Source organism: Chionomys nivalis, chromosome 8 (genome assembly GCF_950005125.1).
Source record: "Chionomys nivalis chromosome 8, mChiNiv1.1, whole genome shotgun sequence".
NCBI classification, from domain to species: domain Eukaryota; kingdom Metazoa; phylum Chordata; class Mammalia; order Rodentia; family Cricetidae; genus Chionomys; species Chionomys nivalis.
In genome coordinates, this window is record NC_080093.1 from 49,801,749 (window position 1) to 49,823,912 (window position 22,164).

Consider the following 22,164-nt stretch of genomic DNA (forward strand, 5'->3'; position numbering starts at 1 on the left):
ATCTTACAGAATTTCCTGAGAAATCAGCAAACATGTAGCATAAAACCTCAATAAAGGGGAAAAAATGGCCCCTTCCTGCATCATTCCCAGATTTGAATGAGGCTAAGGAAAGAACTTTTAGCTAACTGGGGAAGACTTAGACTACTACCACCCCAGTTCACCTGCCATAGGGCAGCTTCAGTCCTTGGCTCAGGCTGGACTGAACACTCAAAGCTTTAGCTCTGGTAACAGGAGGAGGTGGGGCTCCAGACACCTGGGGCTGAAGTCCTGAGCTCCACCTGGTTGACCCACCCTGAATGGACTCCAGCCATAGGTACAGTAGGCCAAAGGCTCAACTTAGCTGCTCACAGCACTACTGACCGTGGCACTAGGGTAAGCCTCAGGGTATGGAAAGGCAAAGATCTAACAGAACCTTCAAAAGAAAACAGTTCAATAGGCCACCCGAGTGAAATGCATTTAACCCATAAGTGGAAAGCGGCCCAGTGCACGTCACTGTGCACTATGAAGATCCAGTGAGTTTCAGGTGTGAAACTCTGCACCCAACCTCCTTGGTGCCACCAACTGTGGCACCCCACCTCAAAAAGGAGGCTCAATCACTGAGGTCCGGGCTAGGGGTGCAGCAAGGAGAAACACTTATCCCCCAACACAGGGTCCCCCAGATCTCAAACCTGAAAAGCCACCTTGTTAATTAGCCTTTTTATTGGTTTTTTGTTTTTTTTAAATTGAAGGTCCCTTACTGGTCCTGCTTTCATGAGTGGCTGAGAACAAGGGGAAGGGGAGGGCAACCAGCTGGCAAGGGAGGGTCGTTTCCACATTTCATTTACACACAGAGCTAAACAGACAAGCACAGAGTCACTATTTGTGGTTAGAAGTTGGCAGCATGGGATGGGATAAGGAGTAGGGGTGTCGTTAAAAAAAAAAAAAAATAGGTCAGGCTCCCCCCAAACTGGGTGCCTGGGAAGGGACTTGGTCTGCTTCAACCCAAGAGGAATCAAAAGATCAAAAGCAGTTTGGGAAGGCCAGAACCGTCAGGGTGGAGGGAGAAGGACGGTCCAGGGGGTGAGGGGAACATTTGGCAACTGGGGAGAAGGGATTACCCTCCCCCTGCTGGGATCCCCCCAGCCCCTCGGGTCTGGCAGGAAAGGGGCAGCCTGCAACACCCATGAGCAGGTCTGGGGCTGCTAGATGCTCCAGGCAGGGGGCTGGAGGCGGCTCACAAAGGCTTGCCCTCCAGGGAGATGACGGCACTGCCACCTAGTTTCTCTGCCAGGGTGCAGCGGTCCTTGACCTCCTCGTAGCAGTTTGCTTGTAATTCATGCTTGATTCCTAAGGAGAAAGAACAGTGAGCAGAAGACTGGGAAGCAGCCCTCAGAGCGGGAAGGTGCCACCCACAGGCAGAATGGAAGACTCTGTTCTTGTCATCCATTCCCCACAGCAGTCATGACAACACAGAGGAACCCTTCCTTACCTGTCAGCTTCTTCTTGATGGCATCCTTGGAGCTGGCGTAGATCATTTTGCTCTTAAGGGGTGCACTCTCAGGGGCCCTGAAGACAAAACAAGGAAACTGCTGCAGCCTCCCTAGACAACGGATGACTCAAGAATAAAGTACCCCTACGGTGCTCAACAGTGCATTTCCCCACCCCCACGTTCCTCATTAGTTTTGTTACAGCCCTGACCCCAAACCTAGGATGATTTCTGCTAAGCTCTAAGAGAGGGAAGAGATGGCAGGCAAGAGAGCTTGAATAATGAGCTCACCAGAAGATGAACACCAGGTCCTCCTTCTTGCTCTCCTTGGTCTCGTAGGTGGCATCGTAGAGAGCGTAGCGGCAGTCCTTGTCTGGCAGCATCTTGACAAAGGTGGTGTAGGGATCGTCCACAGTCTGCCCCACATCTCCTACCAGAATCTCCTTGCCCTCCTCCAGGATGATGTTCTTCTTGTCCTCACTCAGGCAAAAGAGCACCGCCTTCTTGCGTTTCTTCACTTCTTCTGGCGTCGAAGACTTGCGCACTTTCATGTCATTGAACACCTTGATGACACCATCAGAGACAGCCACACCAGAGGCCTGAAGGACAAGCCAAATAATACACCTTGTGAGGGAAAAGATTAGGGGGTATTCTCTCCAGTTACAGGAAACCTCAGTCAGAACACCAAGAGAGCTAGCTCTCAGCCCCACAGAGCTAGTAATGTCCCTGCAGACACAAGATGCTGCTGCCACCCCCCCCCAAAATCCATCACCTATGGGGCTGGAGAGATGGCTCAGCGGTTAAGAGCACTGACTGCTCCTCCTGAGGACCCGGGTTCAAATCCCAGCGCCCACATGGCAGCTCACAACTGTCTGAAAATCCAGTTCCAGGGGATCTGACACCTTCACACCAATGCACATAAAATAAAGCTAAATAAACCGTAAAAAAAAAAAAATTAAAAAAAAAAAAAAAAAATCCATCACCTAAGGACTAGTTGGGACAAACTCCCTGCAAGTAAGAAAATCACTTATCTAGTTCAACACTGGCATTAAAGGTTAGAAACAGCATTTGTTAAAAAGAAACATAGCCAGGAGTGGCAGAACATGTCTTTATTGAGTTCCAGGACATTCAGAGTGACACAGAGAAACTCTGTCTCAAAAAAAAAAAAACCAAACAAACAAAAAACCCTAAAGAAAACAAAAACCATTGAAAACTACTGGGTTGTGAATGGCAAATGCAAAGAATTTGAAAGCTACTGATTGGGTTGACACCACTCAGCCGCTGGATTAAAATGCTGACTTAGATACAAAAGGAAGACCGAGCACTTGGGCCATAGACTCATCTTCAGGAAAGAGGGGATCAGAACTTCACAAAGACAACAGCTGTTCAACAGTTCATTTAAGTCCCCAGAGCCTTCAACGCAGCCATGGCATAAACGATACTGCCCTGCCAAGAGCTCCCAGACACGAGAATTACAGCCCCTAATTAGGCCCTGCTGGACAACTCCCTACCATCCAAGAGTGGTTTAGAGTCCTAAAGATCACTGACAAATTAATAGGTCAAGCTGTAGTGCCCAAATCGTCAAAACTTTCTACTTTGTATGGCCCTGGGGTACGACCCAATCAGAAATGTGTAACCAACCCCCTAACCATGGAACTGCAGAGGAAGCTAGCCACGTGATTCACCCGCTTCCGGAGTAGGCGGGGAAAGGAGGTTTGGGCGCAGGGCCTCCTCAAGAGACACTCGTATCCCAGAAGCGGCAGGACCTACGATGTCTAGAAGATCGCTTTTAGGAATAGGCGTAAGGCCGTCAGCTTTAAGAGGTAGCACGGGCCATTCACACAAGCATCAGTTTTCCAGGCCCTCAGGCTGAACATGAGAGCTGGGTGGCTTCCGGGCGGTACCCGCCTGGGTCACTTCCCTAAACGCGGCTCCACCCTCGGCCCCATCCGGCACAGTCAAAGGCCTAGCTCATCCAACACAGAGGCCGGGATGGCAGGGCCCAGGCCTGTGCGCACGCGCTGCTGTACAGCGCCGTTCCAGCCCTAGTCCGAAGTAGAGTGAACAGAGAAGGCTGTGTAATCTCTCTTTCTAGAACAGGGGCTAAAGCCTGAATAGGACCCGCTCTACTAGCGGTGCAAGGTCCTGGTCTCAGGAGCCAGTGCCTCAACCCTAGCATCCCCCTCCCCACCCCGCCGCCAAGTTGCCCCCGCCCCTCCCAGGCGGCGGCATCCCTGCCACCTGCTGTGGAGACAAACCCATGAGCAGAGGGAGGGTGATGCGAGGAAAGGAACAGCCCTTGGGTGGGGCGCGCGCCGACATCTAGCGCGCGCTTTTCCCTAGCGGCCCCGGGGCAAGGTTTGGATGCCGCGTGCCCTGGTCCAGCGCGCGCCGTCGAGAACCGGCGAGCGTTGCCCGAGGCTCTGCACACTGGCCCCCTCCCCCACGGCCAGTGTCCGCGCGGGCGCAAGAGCGGAATGGGGGTGGGGAAAGGAGCCAGGGGGCGCGCGAGCGACGTCCGAATCGGCCCTTCCCAGCGCCCACGGGCGCGCACGCGCGGCCTGCCCTTCAAGGCAAGACCCTTAGTCTCGCTCGGGATGCTGGGGGAGGGGATACTGAGAACGCTTCTCTGCCGCCCCCACCCCACCCGGCGCGCAAGCCACTGATCCCGAAACCGCCACCCTCGGGCACAGTGGCCTAGTGCTCACCATGTTTCCGGAAGCGAAAGGGAGACGGGGAGAGCTACAGAAGAACTAAGCCGCCGCAGCTGCTACCGGGATCCGACTGAACGCGGCCTCTCCCGGCCCCTTCCGTTTAGTAGGAGCCGCACAATGAGGGGCGGGGCGAGCTTCCGGCGCTCGCCGCGCGGGCCGACGGGAAATGAAGTCCCAGTATTTTGCACCGAAGGGGAGTTAGCCGCTCCTGGGTTCTGCAGAGCCTGAGGCGCGGGGGAGTAGGCGAGGCCGAGAGGCGGGGCTGTTGCACGGGGAGTGAGCCCATTGGTGCGATGGACCAGGAAACGCTCTTGGCTGAGCAGAGGCCCATCGCTTGATAAGATGACCTGAAAATAATTCTGTCCTGAGTCTCTATTCCCAAATGAAGTGATTTTTGGTTACTTATGGTTCCTGATCATCAAGTCTTTTCTGAATCACTGGCTTGGAATCCGCTTTGATCGCCAAGTAAAACGGTGTCTTCAAGTCAGTAGACTTACTTCCCTAAAGTGTCCCTCCATGTGGAAAGTCACTGTGACTCCTAAGAGGTCGTATGAAATTTCAACAAAAAATAGGATTTTAACAAACTGAAAATGTTACAATAAAAAGTTTGAGAGCTTTGGTTTTGTTAAAGACAGTTGGCAAATTCTCGGATCAAACGTAATTCCTGGGGGAAGGGTGGAGAATTGTGTATTAAAGACTTCTTTACATTTCCTTTTCCAGGCGATGAGAAAAGGAATACTTATTTGAACTTAGCTCTCGAATTGATAGGTTTATGGTTATTTTGACACAAAAACTGAGACAATCTGACAGCAAGAGCTTAAAATAAACTGGGGTGGGAACTCCAGGAACACTTCTTTGACCTCGAACAATGATCATGGTCTCACACTCTGCAGGAAAAGAAGACAAGATCGCGAGCAAGTTAGAGGCGAAAGAAACTGTGTCCCTTGACCTCCCCGTAAGCCGAATAAAGGGTGTGAGGAGCAACCCGGGGAGTGAGGCATGCCGGGGGTTGTAGTCAGAAGCCTCCCTCAGCACTTAAGGGTTGAGCCGCTGAGCTCCAGGTAGAGGCCAAAGCTTGACCCCCTCGCCCAAGCGCCCCGCCTAAAGAAAAAACTAGCTCCACCCTTTACGAGCCTCGCGGTTTCCCAGAGCAACGGGGGGAGGGGCCACGCAGTTACCCTGGAGACGCGCTTCTTCCGCCCCCGGCCGCGGTTTGCCCTAGATGTCCTTATTAGGAAATGAGACTCCAGGGGGCGTGCCCAGCCCGAGCGCCAGCTTCAGGCTCCTTATAAGGCTGCCTGAGGAAGGCGGAGGGCGCGGAAAGCTAGACTGAGAAGAGGGTCTGTCCGTGCGGCGGCCGACGACTTCCGGCATGACAGCTGGAGAGCGTGGGCTGTTCCAATCCCTGAAGAGACCCTTGTGCTGTATTGATCGTTGTGTGCCCCAACCCGAGCTGTCCGTCCCCTCGCACAGTGCCCACCTTAAACCTCCCTGGGGCTCCTCCGCTTGCAGTGAGCCGCAAGAGCGAAGGCGCCAACCATGTGCCTACATTCGACCTCCACACCTGCCAGCATGCACCTCACACCGACACACGCCCTCGCCGTTCCTTTAGCCTGAGCCTTCTGTGTGCATCCCCGACTTTGCACCCTCGCATTTCGAGATCTTTCTGCTACTGCTGCCTTACTTTTAGTTCGTCCCTTGCATCGCTTCATAGATGTCTCTCCCACAGATATTCTTGCACTTGCGTCCGACCCTCTCCCCTACTCTTTTCAAGCCCTCGTTTTCCAGCCTCTCTTGAAATCGCCTTTTGAGACCTTGAAGCAAGCCAAGTTCAGGCTCCTACGTGCCTCCCGAGCCAGCCCTCCCGGTCACAGGGGGCGCTGTCCGTCTTTTTAATTGTCGGCACAAAATGATCCTACTCTCGAATTTCGGAGAGGAAGGGGCGGGCCAAAGCTCCATAGCCTGGGTGGGGCCTGTCCAAAGGGCTGGTGCGAGGAAGGGGGGACGGGGGGAGGCGATGGGAAAGGTAGTACGGACCTAACTCTCTCTGGCCTCTTACTGTGTAATACAGGGAAGGGAGGGGGTTCCTTGAGCCAGTGCCCTGCTGGGTTAGAGAGGTCCTACTCTCAATCGGATGTTCCTATACCAATTGCAGAACTGCCGGGGTCCCAATCTCAGGGTATTTTTGAAATTCCAAAAGAGCCAGTCTAGATCTGATGGCCGCACCGGTCCGATTGGGCCGGAAGCGCCCGCTGCCAGTTTGCCCCAACCCACTCTTCGTTCGTTGGCTGACTGAGTGGCGGGATGAGGCGGCCAGCAGAGGGCGCCACACGCGCTTTGTGTTTCAAAAGGTGAGTCCCAGCTGGGTCTTCTGTAGACAGGACCCAGATGATCCTTGTATCCGAGCGTGATGAGTTCTTTCTCCCTCACGCTCCCCAGGCACTGCGCTCCCTCCGACGGTACCCGCTACCTCTGCGCAGCGGGAAGGAAGCCAAGATCCTTCAGCATTTCGGAGACAGGCTCTGCCGAATGCTGGACGAGCGGCTGAAGCAGCACCTAGCATCAGGCGGTGAGCGCCTCGGGGAGTTGTTGATCCCTAAATTTCCCGGGTGCAGGCTGTGTCTACCTTGGCTTCAGATTCCCCACTCTCAGTGTGGTTGCTGTTGGACCCAGGGCTACTGATTGACGCTTCTTTAGCCTCGTAGTTCCCATGTACGAAGCTAGTCAATGAAACATGCCTGTAATCCCAGCATTTAGTAGGTGGGGGTAATAGGATCAGGAATTCAAGGGTAGCCTGGGCTACTTGAGAATGGCTCAAAAATGACAAGGGGTGGGGCATGGTGATGCATGTTTTTAGTCCCAACCCTCAGAGGAGGAAGAGGCAGGAGAATCTTATGAGTTCGAGGCCAACCAGGACATCACCCAATGACACCCAGAGGATCCAGCCCCCACCTCTGGCCTCTTCTGGCATTGCATGTCAGTAATGCACAGACATGCACTAACCAAACACTCCTATACGTACAATAAAAAAAAAAAATGTTTTTTAAATATGACACCAAAATTCACAAAGTGAGCAAAAGCATCCAGGCTCTTCCTGGCATCCAAATTGGGTGCAGGACTGACTTCTGTTCTCTGCAGGTGACCATGCCCCCAGCCTACCACCTGGAGAAAAGAATCAAGCCAGTGAAGAGCCACCTGCTCAAGGCCAGGACTCTCCGGCACCAGTGAGGACTGGGAAGGGAGTGGAAAGCTAAAGGGGAGGGTTGAGAGTAGGACTTCCTGGTTTGAGGGGTTTAACAGCAATGTGTCCAGCTCTTCCGGATTTAGGCCGGTCTGGGACAGCCTCTTACCCTCTCTAAGCGGCACTCCATTAACTCCTGAGTAGGGTTACTGAGACAGCTGTAGGTGAGGTTCCAAACGAAGCTGCTGAGAGACCCAGTCCAGAAAGTTGGGGAACTTCTACCGTGTCCTTGTTCCCCAGTAGCCGTAGCTGGAGGCTGGGCCTGGTTTATACCCCCAACCTTGCCCCTGCTCCAGCCATGTCACAGTCCGTATTTACAGGACTTCATAGCATCTCCCTCCCCAGGCCCACGTAGCCTGCTGAAACCTCAGCGGACACTGGCAGGCATTTGAATTCAGAGCCCCGCTGTCTGTCTCAGATTCCCACCCAGCCTCAAGCAGGAAGCGCCGGAGGCTATTGGCCAGCACAGAACTCGGGTGCCCGTGCCGTCCTGCTGCAGCTCTACAAGGAGCACCTGGTAAGTGTCTCCAAAACGCAGTTATGTGGGGTGAGGCAGACCCACAGAAGTCCTGGGCACTGTTCATGCTGGCCACTCCGTAGCAGGTTGAGGAGCCCTGGCCCTGAACCTACCCCTCATGTCTACCATGGTTTCAGAATCCTGATGGTCACAGCTTCCTGACCAAGGAGGAGCTGCTGCAGAAATGTGCCCAGAAAGCCCCCAGGGTGAGCATCCAGCTGACAGAGGGCAGGTAGAGCCCACTACAGTCTTCCGCCTGCCTGACAGGCAGCCTTGGTATGAAATCTGATCCAATTATGGAACACGACTAGCGCCAGGGGATGTTTAGGCTTGGGAGTACTAGGGCCTCTCTGAGGGTCTCCTTTCCTTTTCTTTTTATTTATTTTTAATTTTTATTTGCTATGTATGCCTGTCTGTGCAAGGGTGTCGGCAGCCCTGGAACTGCAGTTACACGCAGTTGTGAGCTGTCACGTGGATGCTGGGAATTGAACCAGGGTCCTCTGGAAGAGCTAACCTCTGAGCCATCCCCTAGCCCATCTCCTTCCCTTTTCACAGGTAGTTCCTGGAAGTTCAAAGCCTTGGCCTGCCCTCCGAGGCCTCCTCCACAGGAACTTGGTCCTCAGAACACATCGGCCATCCAGGTACGGGCAAGCTACAGGGAACACAAGAGGCAGGGATGGGAGCTATGCGGGAGTTAGGACATCCGCAGGCTCTATAAGGATACAGCGAGTCTCAGACCTGTAGCTGCTGAGGCTGGGAGAGCCCGAGGTTGGAGGCCCTGGAAAGTATGAGCAGCTGGGGGAAGGACAAAAGGTCGGTTATTAGAAGCAGAGAGCTGCGCAAACATTTGGCATGTCTTAAAATTTGGCTGATTATGCCTGGCAGTGGTGGCGCACACCTTTAATCCTAGCACTTAGGAGGCAGAGGCAGGCGGATCTCTGTGAGTTCAAGGCCAGCCTGGTCTACAAGAGCTAGTTGCAGGAACAGATTCCAAAGCTACAGAGAAACCCTGTCTCAAAAAAAAAAAAAAAAAAGCTGATTAAAGATTCCAGAATGTTCTGAGTGAAAATAGGGAGGATCTGAGGCAGCAATTGGGAGGTCCTGAGGATAGCTGGTCTGAGGGACGGAGACAGAAGGTGGGGTACCAAGGAGGGTAATACTCACCTAGCTTGGGGCAGCAGAGCTTGCCGGGTATAAAGGAAAAATCGTATCCTCCACCCCCCAGGTATGCACTGACCCCAGAGGGCCTGGAGCTGGCCCAAAGGCTGGCCAAGGCAGAAGGCCTGAGCACGCCGAACACTGGCATTATGCCAGAGGAGCCCCATGAAGAAGAGTCAGCAGCCCCAGCGGCCACTTTGTCAGCACTGTAAGGAGGAGGGAAAAATGGGGGGACCATGTCTCAGGGACCTGTAACTGCTGAGCCGCAGTTGTCCCGTGAGTTGTGGGGACCACCCTGGCACTAAGGGTTCTGGCCTTATGTAAGCCCCCACTTCCTTACAGTGGCGCCAGTGAAGGTGGCGTCCAGCAGCCGCCGCTGGAGCTGAGGCCTGGCCAGTACAGAGTGCTGCTGTGTGTGGACACTGGGGAAACCAGAGGGTGAGTGAAGCGGGGCAGCTGTGAGAGCACCTGGAGGATGTGGAGGGCGGCGAGTGCTGGCTCACACTCGCCTTGGCCCTCTCTCTTGAAATATTAGGGCAGGACACAGGCCAGAAATGCTCCGAGAGTTACAGCGGCTGCATGTGCCCCACACAGTACGCAAACTACATGTTGGGGACTTTGTATGGATAGCACAGGAGACCAGGCCCAGAGACCCAGGTAAAAGGTCACGGGCAGGCATTGGAGGCTGGCCTGGGTGGGTCAGAGGAAGGCAGTAAGACTCTCTGACTCCTTGGCAGCGAGACCTGAGGAGTTAGTCTTGGACCACATTGTGGAACGCAAGCGGCTGGATGACCTGTGCAGCAGCATCATCGACGGCCGCTTTCGAGAGCAGAAGGTGCTTAGCCTGTGCACGCCTCGCTTCAGCATAGACAAAGCTACGAGCTCCAGAGGCCTCCAGTCACACCTGTTCTGAGCCCCTTTTAAGCCATGAAGGTGTAAGCAGGAACCCACAGTTATCTAGGCTGGCCTGAGAAATGTAAAGACCCCTTGAGTGCCTAACCCTAGAGATTTCATAAACAAGAGCCAAACCGCTAGGATTGGAAATGCAGAAGCTATACCCAAGTCTTAGCATCATAGGGTCACAGAGGTCAGTAATAGACCGAAGGAGGACTGGAGAATATGTAATGTCCAAAGGTTCAGGACTCTCCTACAGGAGTCATAGCAAGAGCCGGTTTGCTCCTCTGAGACAGACGAGGAGCCAGTAAAGATAAGACTGTAGGATCAGGGTCTCCTTGTAATCATATATATATGTGTGTGTGTATATATATATATATATATATATACACACATACATACATATGTATATAACTAAATGAAGTGTGTTGTTAAATCTGTCAGAGCTTAATAGTTACAGACAGTTATGAGCTGCCATGTGGGTGCTGGGAATTAAACCTAGGTCCTCTAGAATAGTCAAGTGTTTTTTCTTTTTAAAGATTTACTTATTTTATGGGCATTAGTGTTTTGATTGTATATATGTCTATGCAAGGGTGTCGGATCCCTTAGAACTGGAGTTACAGACAGTTGTTAGCTACCATATGGGTGCTGGGAATTGAACTCAGGTCCTCTGGAAGAGGAGCCAGTACTCTTAACCTCTAAGCCATCTCTCCAGTTCCATCTCCTTGCTATCTTAATGTGATATATGGTTGGCCCAGACATGTAGGCATTTGGGCCTGACCTACCCTGCTTTTGCCTGCCTTCCCAGTTCCGCCTGAAGCGCTGTGGCCTGGGGCACCGGGTATACTTGGTGGAGGAACATGGGTCTGTCCACAACCTCAGCCTTCCTGAGAGTACATTGCTACAGGCTGTCACAAACACCCAGGTGAGCTGGAGGACAGGGCCAGGCTGGCAGATTTTGTACTGCATGGATTAGACCTGGAGCCCCCTCCTTGGGTCCTCTTCTCCAGGTCATTGATGGCTTCTTTGTGAAGCGCACGATGGATATTAAGGAGTCAGCTGGCTACCTGGCCCTTCTGACAAAGGGCCTAGAAAGACTGTATCAGGTAAGCAGATGCCTCTTTAAGCACTGGGCCCTCGCCTGGTGGTTGCTGCCCAAGCAAGGAAAGGTGGTTGAGATCCTGGTTACTCAGGTTTCCCACTGAGGTCTGGGAAAGGAATAGCTGGGGGTTAACCCCTAAAGCCTACCCTAGCCTCAGTCCCCTCTTCTACTAGGGCCACACCCTACGTAGTCGCCCCTGGGAAACTCCAGGGGATGCTGAATCAGGAGCAAGGCCTTCCACAGACCCTCTCTGCTCACTCCTCACTTTCAATGACTTCAATGCAGAAGCTGTCAAGAATAAGGTACTACCCTTGCCTTGCCTATGGTTAGGTGGCCTGGTCCTAGACCACCCCTGATCGAGGCCTATTCCAATCCTAGGCCCAGTCTGTACGAGAAGTGTTTGCCCGGCAGCTGATGCAGGTGCGTGGACTAAGTGGAGAGAAGGCAGCAGCCCTGGTGGATCGATATAGCACACCAGCCAGGTACACCCCAGAGAGCCGCTGGGTTCCTCTGCCCTTCCTGTGTGTTCAACGTAAGCAGTGCTTCTGGAGAGAGAGCTTGGCTCTGTGTGGGAGCCTTGGAAGGTTCTGTACCAGTGTTTCCCAGGAAGGGAGGGCAGACAGGATGGAGAAGGGTCTCTATCGCCAGGATCAGGAAACATGCAGTGTCCAGACTCCTCTAGGCTGAACCCGCCTGCCTTAGCTGCCATGATGCTGGCCCATATAACCAGCCACTGCATGTCCCACCCCCAGTCTCCTGGCTGCCTATGATGCCTGTGCCACCCCTAAGGAGCAGGAGATGCTGTTGAGCACTATCAAGTGCGGGCGTCTGCAGAGGTAAGGGTGAGACACACCCTGGGGAGAAGACTGGGTGGCCCTAGGCACCAGGCCAACCTTCTGATTCTCTTGCAGAAATCTGGGACCTGCTCTGAGCAGGACCCTGTACCAGCTATATTGCAGCCACTGCCCTCTGACCTGAGCTCCACCTGGAGACACATCCCAGAGCCATCTTCACTTCTACCAAGGCTAGCCAGCCATTTAACTAGGATTCTTCGGGCTATAATCAAAATCTGAACGTTTGTGGTCTTAGGAGAAGGAAGCAATGCCAAGGTCCTTATGAAATATGCAGGAACCAGGAGACTACACCTTGTGATCCAATGGCTTTTGTTTTGTAGTGTTGGTGGTGGAACCCATAGCCTTATGCATGCCAGGCAATTCCTCTTCCACACAGCAATGATCTACAGCCTTGTACAGTGTTTCTCCACCCACTCCTGAAACCCAGCTTGGCCTAGAACATGCTGTGTAACCCATGCTGGCCTAGAATTCCCAGTCTTCCTAGGCCCACCTTCCTAGTCCTGGAATTAAAGGTGTGGAGCACTATACCTGGCCCATATGGTTCCTTTTTTTTTTTTTTTTTTTTGGCAAGCTCTTGGCTAAACATGGTTGTGCTGAGTGTACACTTAACTTGTGTTAGGCTAGACCCTATGCAAAACTAAATAGACAGCTAGATAATACTTCTTAGAGGTTGGGCATTCCCTGGTCCGGGAGATGGAGTCAGTGGGGCACTCTATCTTTGCAACTAAGTGGCCCTTGATCAAGTAAGTTTCTGTGACAAAAATCACAAGTTGGGATAGAAACGTGTTCTCAGTCCAGTTGCCTCATCCTGGTGACAGGAGAACAGCAGGCTTGTCCAAACGTGTAATTTGGGGTAGGGTTGGGATAGTAGCCCCAGACCTCTTGGCACTGACCTGAACATGGTTTCTGGGGCCTAGCATCTGCCGAGCTCTGGGGTTAAGGCCTAAAGTGTCCACTCCTTAGAACTCCCTGCTCAGGTTGATTCTGAAGAATGACACTTAAGCTCTGGAACCTTCTCAGCCTGAATGCAGAGAGGACCCTTTGGGTGAAATTTGCCTGCTTCTCTCACAAGCCCAGCGCCTTCCCAGGCTGAGGTTACTCACCCACCTCAGCCACTAGGACTCCTCCCTTTATTGTCCTTCACATCATTGTCTCTTTAAGCAGAACAGTCGTCCCTAAACCCCAGGCTCCTTAAGCTGTGGGAGGGAGAAAGAAGGGGGCCCCACCCAACCCTTCCCTGAGGGTCTCCTTCAGAAGGTGTAGGCTCCCACAAAGACGGTGAGTCTCAGTACGGAGCTGGCCCGGTAGCTCATAAGAGAGTTCATGGTGACCATCTCCAGGTCCAGCACATACTCCCGTGGTCCTGTCACTGGCCTGGCAAGGACCAGCATGGCGCTGACATTGTTGATTTGCTGCAGAACATAGAGACTGTGTTAGCCTGTAAGTCAGGACCCTACTCCAGCTTCACCCCCTGCCCGTGCCCGTGAGGCTGGGCACTCAAGCTCTTACCCAGCTCTGACGTTTCTCTTCCTCTCCAGTGCCCAAGCCCCCTGGTTCTCCCCTGATCCTACCCACCTCGATCTTCCCTCCATCATGACTACCTGAAGACTCAAGTTTTGGAAGTGATTGGCCTTTAGTGACCCAGGCTGGCCCACTCCCCCCTCTCAAAGTATCCAAGTCTCTGTTTCTGTCTGATTTTTTTTGTCAGGGGAGCGGGGGTTTGAGACATGGTTTCTTGGTAGCTTTGGAGCCTGTCCTGGAGCTAGCTCTTGTAGACCAGGCTGGTCTCAAACTTACAGAGATCCACTTGCCTCTGCCACCCGAGTGCTGGGATTAAAGGCGTGCACCATCACTGCCCAGCTGTCTGACTGTTTTGATGCTGGGGAAGGGACTGAGGGCCTGAATGGTAGGCACATGATCTGCCATGGAGCTGTGCCACTAGTCCCAAAGCAATTTCGAAAGGAGAAATAAAAGCTGGGTGGTGGTGGCTTAATCCCAGCACTTGGGAGGCAGAGGCAGGCGGATCTCTGTGAGTTCGAGACCAACCTGGTCTACAAGAGCTAGTTCCAGGACAGGCTCCAAAACCACAGAGAAACCCTGTCTCGAAAAAAGCAAAAAAAAAAAAAAAAGATGCCAAACACCTCAATGCTGAAGACAGCAAAAGGTCCACAGACCCAGGGTCCTCACATCCACACCAGCAAAACTCAAACTCTGATCCCAGCCCTGCAGAAACTATATTTCTTGTTTTATGGAGAAGGATGTCAAAGCCAGATACGAGAAACCAATGCTAGGACTCAAACCCCATTAACTAACTGCCCGTTAGAATTGCCTAGGACCCGTGTACTGGGGATGCAGAAATCTTGACCTTGAATCTGAGCCCAGCTTCCTAGGACGGGCTTTGAGAGAAGAGGCAGGGCAGCTCCCACTTAAATGGCTGCAGGCACTCTATTTTAGATTATCCACATCAACTGGGTGTGAGAGGAGAAGCACCTTACCCGAATGTAGAAGTCCCCCTGTGTGTTTCCAGCACGGATCTGAAAGGCATTGTAGGCACCAGGGTAGACAGAGGTTGCCTGGATCTGAAACACATCCGCAGGCACACTTCGCTCGGAGGTGATGCTCATGTAACGGTGCACAATGGATGAAGGCTGCTCCCGACACAGCGGGTTGGAGACAGGGCAGAGGCAGCGGCTAGAGACCCCAAGACAGGACCAGAATGAGGGCCCATTTCCCAAAAACCCACCTCCTAAAGAGGAAAACCCAAGCACATAAGACTAACTCCCATGAGGCATCATGGGTACTCACCAGCCTGATTGAACCAGTTAGCCCCATAGCCCTCGGGAACTGTAGTTACCGCGGGAAACTGCCGTCAGGTTGACTCACTTGTCCGACACTTGGACATAGGGCTCCACACAACGGTTGGTGTCCACGCAGCGGTAGCCCCCATGGAAGTTCACACAAGTTTGGGCCTCAGAACACTGGTGTGCACCTGATTCACACTCGTCAATGTCTGTGCCAAGGGAGGTGAGGTTGGACTCTGGCTCTGACACCAGACCCTAAGATCCTGCCCACCCACCAGAAGCACCTGTACCTTGGCAGAGCCTCGTAGCCAACAGCTGGTAGCCTTGTGGGCAGTGACAGGAGAAGCGACCTGGCTCATTGACACAGCGATACTGGCAGAGGTAGCTGGAGTAGCTGCACTCATCGATATCTGAGGGAGGGTGGGGATGAGGACCCTGGGCCAAAGGTAGTCCTCGTAACTGAGTCCCATAGTCATTTATGGAGAGAGCCCAGCCCTCTACAAAGCTGATGTGGAAGAGAAGGGATGAGATAAACCCAGTAAAGCTCAGAAGACGGACTGGGGGTTTCAAAGGTTAGAGGGGCTGGGGCTAGAGCTCAGTGGTAGAGTGGTAGAGAGTACTTGCCTAACACGCTGGAGGCTCTAGGTTCCATCCCAACACAGAAAGGGAGAGAAGAAAGAAAAGAGAAAGAATAGAAGCTTGGCATGATGCTGTATGTTTATAATCCCAGCATTTGGGAGGTAAAGGCAGGAGTATTACACCAAGTTCAAAGCCATCTTGTCCACACAAGGAGACCAGCCAGGGTTATATAGCAAGTTCAAGGCCAGCCGGAGCTACATAACAAAACCCTGCCTCAAAACAAAACAAGAACAAAACAAAAAAACAAATGGGTGTTTGATCACAACTCTTGGAAGGCAGAGGCCAGCCTGGTCTACAAAAGAGACTGTGGGCCAGCCAGGGCTAGAGAGTGAGACTCTGTCTCAAAATAAGAGCAGACCTTCCAGCTTACATGGAACCTCTTCCCCAAGACTTTAAGAATACTTAATGCACCAGCCCGGCATGGTAGCCCATGCCTTTGATCCCAGCACACTCAGCAGATCTCTGTAGGCTAGCCTGGTCTACACAGAGAGCTGCAGGATAGCCAGGGTTACATAAAGTGTATCAAAAGGCACCAGGGATCTAAAGGCTTGGCCTAAGTCCTACTAACTAATTCTAGGAAAGGTCCATTTGCATGCCAGTCAAATGAGTGGGTTGGACTGGAAAAGTCCTGTGGACCTAAGCTGCTCTGTTTTTTAAAGTCCTGCAATCTACAGTCACACTATCCAGACTTCTGCTGTGTGTGCCCTACATACAGCATACTGTCTCTTTTGTTCCTTTCACACAGCTGAACACTAATGATGTGTTTTGTAGTAGGACACAAAATGAATGGAGAGTGTGCCGGGTAAAACGGTGAGAAGCCTGGGATCAAGCCCTGGCCCGATCTCATCCTTCCTGTCTGAACTGTGACAAGTCACTTCATCTCTGAAAGTGGAGAGATGAGAGTCACCATTTCCTCTGGACTTTCTGCTTGCTTTTTACAATTCTGCCGACATGCCTGGAGGAGTATTAGTGTCCTGTTTGCAGAAATAAGTCATCATTGACCAGGTTAAGTGAGACTAAGCATGTAAGTTATAAAGAAGCAGTGCTGCCCATTTTGCTGCCCGAGACTGGATGAAGCCTGTATCATGGACCCTCTCCATAGTCCAAATAACCTGGTTACAGCAGACATATGCTGAGAAAAAGAGAGACTTGTCCTAGTGCAGGGTTCCAGTGCAAGTCAGCTCAACTTCCACGAAGACTGGCACCCACACCTTCCCTATCTCCAGCAAACTTCAGCAGGGCCTGACATACCATCCCACCAGCAACCAGCTCAGGGTGGCGTGCATGGAGGTCTGTAGGTGCAGAGAATCAGACATGGAAGCTTCAAGCGAATGGCCACGTGACCGGAGTCGGTCCATTATGTTGCAAGCCCAGTAACACAAGTGGACTCTCACCACTGCAGGAGAAGCCATCTCGGTGCAGCTCATAGCCTTGGTTACAACGACACAGGAAGGTCCCGTAGGAGTTGAAGCAGCGTTGCTCACACGGGGCTCCCATGTCACACTCGTTCACATCTGGGGGTGCCAGAGAAAAGAGGAGCGGTGGAAGCAGAGGCACTGCCCAGAGCCCCAAACTACTGGGCTCAGGAAAGAGATCCTGCCCCCATCTCACACAGCTTTACCCGGGATCCCAGAGTCTCACCCACACAAGAGCGGTTGTTAGGTCCCAACTGGAAGCCAGGCTCACACTGGCAGCGGAAAGAGCCTGGCAGGTTCACACATCGGTGTTGGCAATAGCGGTAGCGACATTCATCTATGTCTGAGATGGAGGCGGGAGGGAAAACAGGGCGCGAGTCAGGCAGGGAAAACAGGACACCCATGCTCATGCCTATCTCAGCTCCCCGCATGTAGCCTCTTGTGTGTAGTGACAAGAGGCTACCAGCAGCAGAGGACTGGGCTAAGGATGAGACATTATGTGGAGAGCGAGACCAAAGTCACAAAGCAAGAACTAGGAAAGTCACTCTCTGAACTCACCCACACATTCGGGCCCAATTTTTCGGTAACCGTCAGGGCAGGTGCATTGGTAGGAGCCAGGCAGGTTATGACAGTCCTGGCTAGGGCGACAATCATGCAAAGCCTGGGCACACTCGTCCACATCTGTGGGAGACACCATTCAGCCTTTACCTGGAGTCCCACATGCTACCGACCATGTCAGACACCTCAGTTTGGGAGAAAGTGGCCCATACCAGATGTCATTCACACGGGCACATGGGTAGTTGGCCCTAAAACATGAACATGTGATATAGGTCCTCCCAATAGTACAAAAAACAGTTCACCAGGAAAAGCACCCATCAGGTGAGCATATAAAACAAGAAGTCGGGTCTGGTGGCACACACTTTTAATTTTAGCACTCGGGAGACAGAGGCAGGAGGATCCCTGTGAGTTCCAAGTCAGCCAGGGTTACAGAGTTCCAACCCAGCTAGAGCTACATAGTGAGACCCTGTCTTAATAAATAAACAAACAAACAAACAAACAAATAAATAAATAAATAAATAAAAAAGGTCTTGTCCATTTACACCCCTTAACTGACTCTCCTAAGACCATCCCTCCTCCAAGGCCAATGGTCCCCAAGGCTGAGTCCAGATCAAAAAGCCGCTGAGGCTGGGAGGAGAGCTCTTGCATGTCTGCACAGGAAGTGAGGGAGCTGCTAGGGACTTCCTGGGCCTGCAGCGGCTGAGGGCTTGGATCTTTCTCTGAGGAGTCAGAGGCCTCTCAGCAAAGAAACAAGCAGTTTACAGTATTTAGTATGAAAAGTTACTTTAATGTTGTTAATTAGGTAATACTTTTGAGCTAGGAGCTCAGGTTGGCCTCAGACTCCTTGTGCAGCTGAGGATAACCCTGAACTTCTGATTGTCTTGCTTCTACCCCCTAGTGGTGGGATTACAAGTGTGCACCACCATGCTTGTTTGATGTGCTGCTGGGGATCAAACCCAGAGACTCTGTCTCAAAAAATAAAGTACACATAGCTGGGCAGTGGTGGCACACACCTTTAATACCAGCATTTAGCACCTGGGAGAAAGAGGCAGAGAGATTCAAGTTCTAGGCCAGCCTGATCTACAGAGTAAGTTCCAGAACAGCCAGAGCTACACAAAGAAACCTTTCTTGCAAAACAAAACAAAAATTACTAGGGAGCACGCCTTTAATCCCAGCACTCGGGAGGCAGAGGCAGGAGGATCTCTGTGAGTTCGAGACCAGCCTGGTCTACAAGAGCTAGTTCCAGGACAGGCTCCAAAACCACAGAGAAACCCTGTCTCGAAAAACCAAAAAAAAAAAAAAAAAAAAAAAAAAAAAAAATTACTAGGGAGGGCAGTAAGGAGGATTAAAACAAATTAAATATAAAATATGTCAGGAGGATGATATCATGAGCAAAATCTGTTACTTTGTATACTAAATACAAAATTAATTAAAATAAAAAGGCAGGTAAGAGGTGTGGAAGCCGAGGTGGAAGCCGAGGTGCCAGCCAGCATGGCTCCCCACTTACCCACACAGCTCTCCTGTTCATCAGGCTCATAGCCTGGTGGGCAAGGATTGGGGTGCTGAGCAGGGGGCACTGGTGGCGGAGGTCCTTCACCGTGTAGATCGTTGATGACGGCAGCCGAGCGAGGCAGACACAAATAGCCCCCGTAGTGGTTGATGCATTTCATTTCACCCTTGCAGGCCTCAGGGATGGTCAGGCACTCATTGACATCTGCAGAGAAGGGCCTGCTGGGCACAGCCAGTCACCTGGGCTGGCCCTGGAGGTGGTGGGAGGCAGAAGCCTGACTTGGCCTTCTCTAAGTTGAGCCACAGAGCAAAGCTTTCTCTCTGCTCAGCAAACCAAGGCTGCTGACCATAGCCCCTCCCAGGGATTTGCAGGACTGGGAGTGGGGCCACCTATTTCCACTGTTGTCCCTATCCTCCCGCCTCCAAGTGAGTTTCCATTCCTCCTTAAAACCCCGCCTCTACCTCTGCCCAAGAGTAATCTGCAGGCCTGCGGCCCCGCAGAGCGAGTACTGCCCTGCCAGGTCGCACTGGGATAGAGAGCCGGGCTAGGAGAGTAGAGAACACTCAGGCAAGGTGTGCATATTGCCGTTTCTCTGGGCGATCGCCAGGTGCTCTCTTGCCTACTGCAGATAGAAGCAGGGTTTGTTGGGCTTCTTGAACGGGTAGGGCGCCTAACTCAGTGGCACAAGAGAACCACGGCTCGCTTTGGCGCAGCCAAGCTGGACACTGAAAAGGCCACTAGGTTTCTGAAGCAGCTCTAGGAGAAGGTGTCCCTGGGAAACAATAGTCCCCTTCCCGGTTCTTGAAGATGGCTAGTACCCCAGGCATACTCACCCCGGCAGTGCTGGCTGTCTGCGTCCCACTCGTAACCATCCGTACATTCCTGGAAGGGAACCGAAGTGGCCAGTGACCACCCTGGCAGTCTTCTCCAGCCAGCCAGGCCAAGGCCAGGGCCTGAGCTCAGTTATGCTCAGGTCAGCTTCACACAATGGCCCCCAGCCTTCCATCCACCAAGCAGGGGAGAATCTTCCCCAGAAGCAGGCACCCTGGTCTCGCTGTCCTTCCCATCCCATCCCAAACTGGTGACCCCACGGTCCGCACCGTGTAGCTGTCCGGCTCTTCGGAATCCTGTGGAGACGCTGCTCCCAAGAGCAACAGCAGAAGCGCCCAGAGCAGTAAAGACCCGGGGAGGCAGGAGGCAAAAGGGAGCATCCTGGGGCTGGGAGGTGGTGGGCAGGGGTCAGGGGCCTCTGCCACGACACCCCCCATTCCCTGTATCAGGAAGGGGAGACGGGGTTCCCAGCTGTCTCGTCTCAGGACTGCGTTGGGAGCACCGGAGCCTTTCAGAGCTGGGGGCCGAGGCTTTCGCAGGCCTGGGGCTCGGGCCCGCAATCCCGGACCGCCCCGCCCCGCCCCCGCCCCGCGAGTCGTGGAGCGCAGGCCTCTCGGCCGCCACCCGGCCCGCGCTCTCCCTCCGCTGGCGGCCACTCACTCGTTGACTCCGGCGGTGCCTGCGGGCGGACGGACGGACCGCGCAGCACACTGGACGCGCGGCCCCAGGAAGCGCCCCCCGCCCGCCCGCGCGCCCGCCGCGGCCCACCCCGGCGCCTCCGCCCGCCCTTCGGCGGATTCCTGAGCCCGCGCCAGGGGGAGGGACCCCGACCCCCCGGCTTCTCCGCCCGGGCCCGGCCACAGGCCCCCACCCGGTCCCCCGCGGCGCCGCCTGCTGCCGCCTGCGGGCGTCCAGCCAGAGATCGCCAACGCTTGGGTCCTTGGGCAATTGACCTTGATGTTTGGCCCCCAAACTCACCTGGGGACCCCAGACCCTCACTCAAAATGTTATCCTGTCCACCTAGACCCTATCTAGCCTGGATCTCCAGACTCCCATACTGTGCACCTCAGTTGTAGCTAAGCATCCTGACCCTGATTCTGCACCTCTCAGAACCAACGAGGCACTTAATTCTCAAACGTCCAAATCCTGCTTTCAGAATTTTATCTTGTGCTCCCCCTTAGATGGTCTTATAACTTCATCCAAGTTTTCCGGACACTCGCCCAAGCATAAAATTAATTGTCCTTCTCCCTCTGCCCAGGAGCTCCAGGTCCTCCAGGTGATCTATCTACTCAGGGCACTGCTTTCCCTGAGCCCGCCTGCGCAAAGTGACCCTCGGATGGGGCGAGGGCAGCAATTGTCTTGGCCCGAAATGAATGGAAGCCCCCGACTTGAACTTGGGCCCGGAGGACACTAGGGACCAGTGCCAGCCTTTTCCCGACCCTCTTCCCACCCAGGTCCCCCACCCAGTTTCCGCCTCCGTCCCAAGCAGAGATCATGCCTTGAAGGCGGAGTCCGGGTGCCTTAGCTCCCAGGAAGGGGTGAATGGGAGGGACTTCGCGTTGCCCACGTCTCAGGGCGGGGCTAGACGGGAAAGGACAGCGTGTCCAGGGTTCCTGTGCCTGGCCAGGACTGCTTGAGGCAATAGCCCTACCTTCCTTTCCCTTACCCAACATCTTCCCAATTTTATTTTGGAGGAGAGTCCTTTGCGGAATGAAAGGCGTGTGCGCTACCATGCTCGGCTCTGCTATGATTAATAATTTTTAAAAATCTGCTTCATTTCATTTAATTGTCTGTGTGACAGGGTTTCTCTATAACTTTGGCTCCTGTCCTGGAACTAGCTCTTGTAGACTAGGCTGGCCTCGAATTCACAGATATCGCCTGCCTCTGCCTCCTGAGTGCTGGGATTAAAGGTGTGAGCCACCACTGCCTGGCTGTGTAATATATTCTTGTGCCTATATACAAGTGGAGGCTATTGCTCTTCACCTTCTGTGGAGGGTTTGACCCTGGATCTGGAGTTCACTATGTCAGCTAGGAGACTGGTTGGCCAGTGTGCTCTCAGGACCTGCCAGTCTCCCACTCCCAGGCCCTCCAGCACTGAGGTTACAGAGAGGCATCACCACAGTCGGCTCTTACGCTAGTGATGGGGATCTGAGCTCAGGCCCTCCCTCGTGTTTGTGGCAAGCACTTTACCCACTGAGCCATCTCCCCAGCTTCCACTGCCTTTTTTTAGAAAAAAAGAAAAAAAAAAAAAGCCGGGCGGTGGTGGCGCACGCCTTTAATCCCAGCACTTGGGAGGCAGAGGCAGGTGATCTCTGTGAGTTCGAGACCAACCTGGTCTACAAGAGCTAGTTCCAGGACAGGCTCCAAAGCTACAGAGAAACCCTGTCTTGAAAAACCAAAATAAATAAATAAATAAATTTTTAGTGATGTGTATATGTGTGCGTCTATGTACAGGTGTGTACCTC

At 53.1% G+C, this 22,164-nt stretch overlaps 3 protein-coding genes across 6 annotated transcripts; 1 reads left to right on the forward strand and 2 right to left on the reverse strand.

Moving 5' to 3' along the window:
- Positions 1–681: 681 nt before the first annotated feature.
- On the reverse strand, positions 682–4,327 carry Cfl1 (cofilin 1). 2 transcript variants are annotated; one of them, XM_057779921.1, is made up of 4 exons: positions 4,174–4,327; positions 1,757–2,064; positions 1,469–1,545; positions 682–1,326 (listed from the first exon to the last, which is right to left on the reverse strand). In XM_057779921.1, the coding sequence occupies exons 1-4, from the start codon at positions 4,174–4,176 to the stop codon at positions 1,214–1,216; spliced, it is 501 nt and encodes a 166-aa protein (XP_057635904.1). In that variant the 5' UTR covers positions 4,177–4,327; the 3' UTR covers positions 682–1,213. The 2 variants fall into 2 exon arrangements, with proteins under 2 accessions (XP_057635904.1, XP_057635905.1); XM_057779922.1 differs by lacking the exon at positions 4,174–4,327 and adding an exon at positions 3,724–3,744.
- Positions 4,328–6,176: 1,849 nt separating this feature from the next.
- Mus81 (MUS81 structure-specific endonuclease subunit) lies at positions 6,177–12,470 on the forward strand. Its single transcript, XM_057777856.1, has 16 exons — positions 6,177–6,530; positions 6,619–6,748; positions 7,318–7,403; positions 7,839–7,937; positions 8,075–8,143; positions 8,493–8,578; positions 9,163–9,303; positions 9,438–9,533; positions 9,631–9,752; positions 9,833–9,930; positions 10,798–10,914; positions 11,000–11,095; positions 11,265–11,393; positions 11,470–11,573; positions 11,844–11,927; positions 12,003–12,470. Exons 1-16 carry the CDS (start codon positions 6,396–6,398, stop codon positions 12,067–12,069), a joined length of 1,659 nt encoding a protein of 552 aa, XP_057633839.1. The 5' UTR covers positions 6,177–6,395; the 3' UTR covers positions 12,070–12,470.
- On the reverse strand, positions 12,453–21,128 carry Efemp2 (EGF containing fibulin extracellular matrix protein 2). 3 transcript variants are annotated; one of them, XM_057777859.1, is made up of 11 exons: positions 20,678–21,128; positions 19,969–20,086; positions 19,702–19,750; positions 18,866–19,072; positions 17,359–17,481; positions 17,027–17,143; positions 16,780–16,899; positions 15,037–15,156; positions 14,829–14,955; positions 14,441–14,636; positions 12,453–13,357 (listed from the first exon to the last, which is right to left on the reverse strand). In XM_057777859.1, the coding sequence occupies exons 2-11, from the start codon at positions 20,077–20,079 to the stop codon at positions 13,196–13,198; spliced, it is 1,332 nt and encodes a 443-aa protein (XP_057633842.1). In that variant the 5' UTR covers positions 20,080–20,086; positions 20,678–21,128; the 3' UTR covers positions 12,453–13,195. The 3 variants fall into 3 exon arrangements, with proteins under 3 accessions (XP_057633842.1, XP_057633841.1, XP_057633840.1); XM_057777858.1 differs by lacking the exon at positions 20,678–21,128 and adding an exon at positions 20,360–20,648; XM_057777857.1 differs by lacking the exon at positions 20,678–21,128 and having other exon boundaries at positions 19,969–20,331.
- Positions 21,129–22,164: the final 1,036 nt, after the last annotated feature.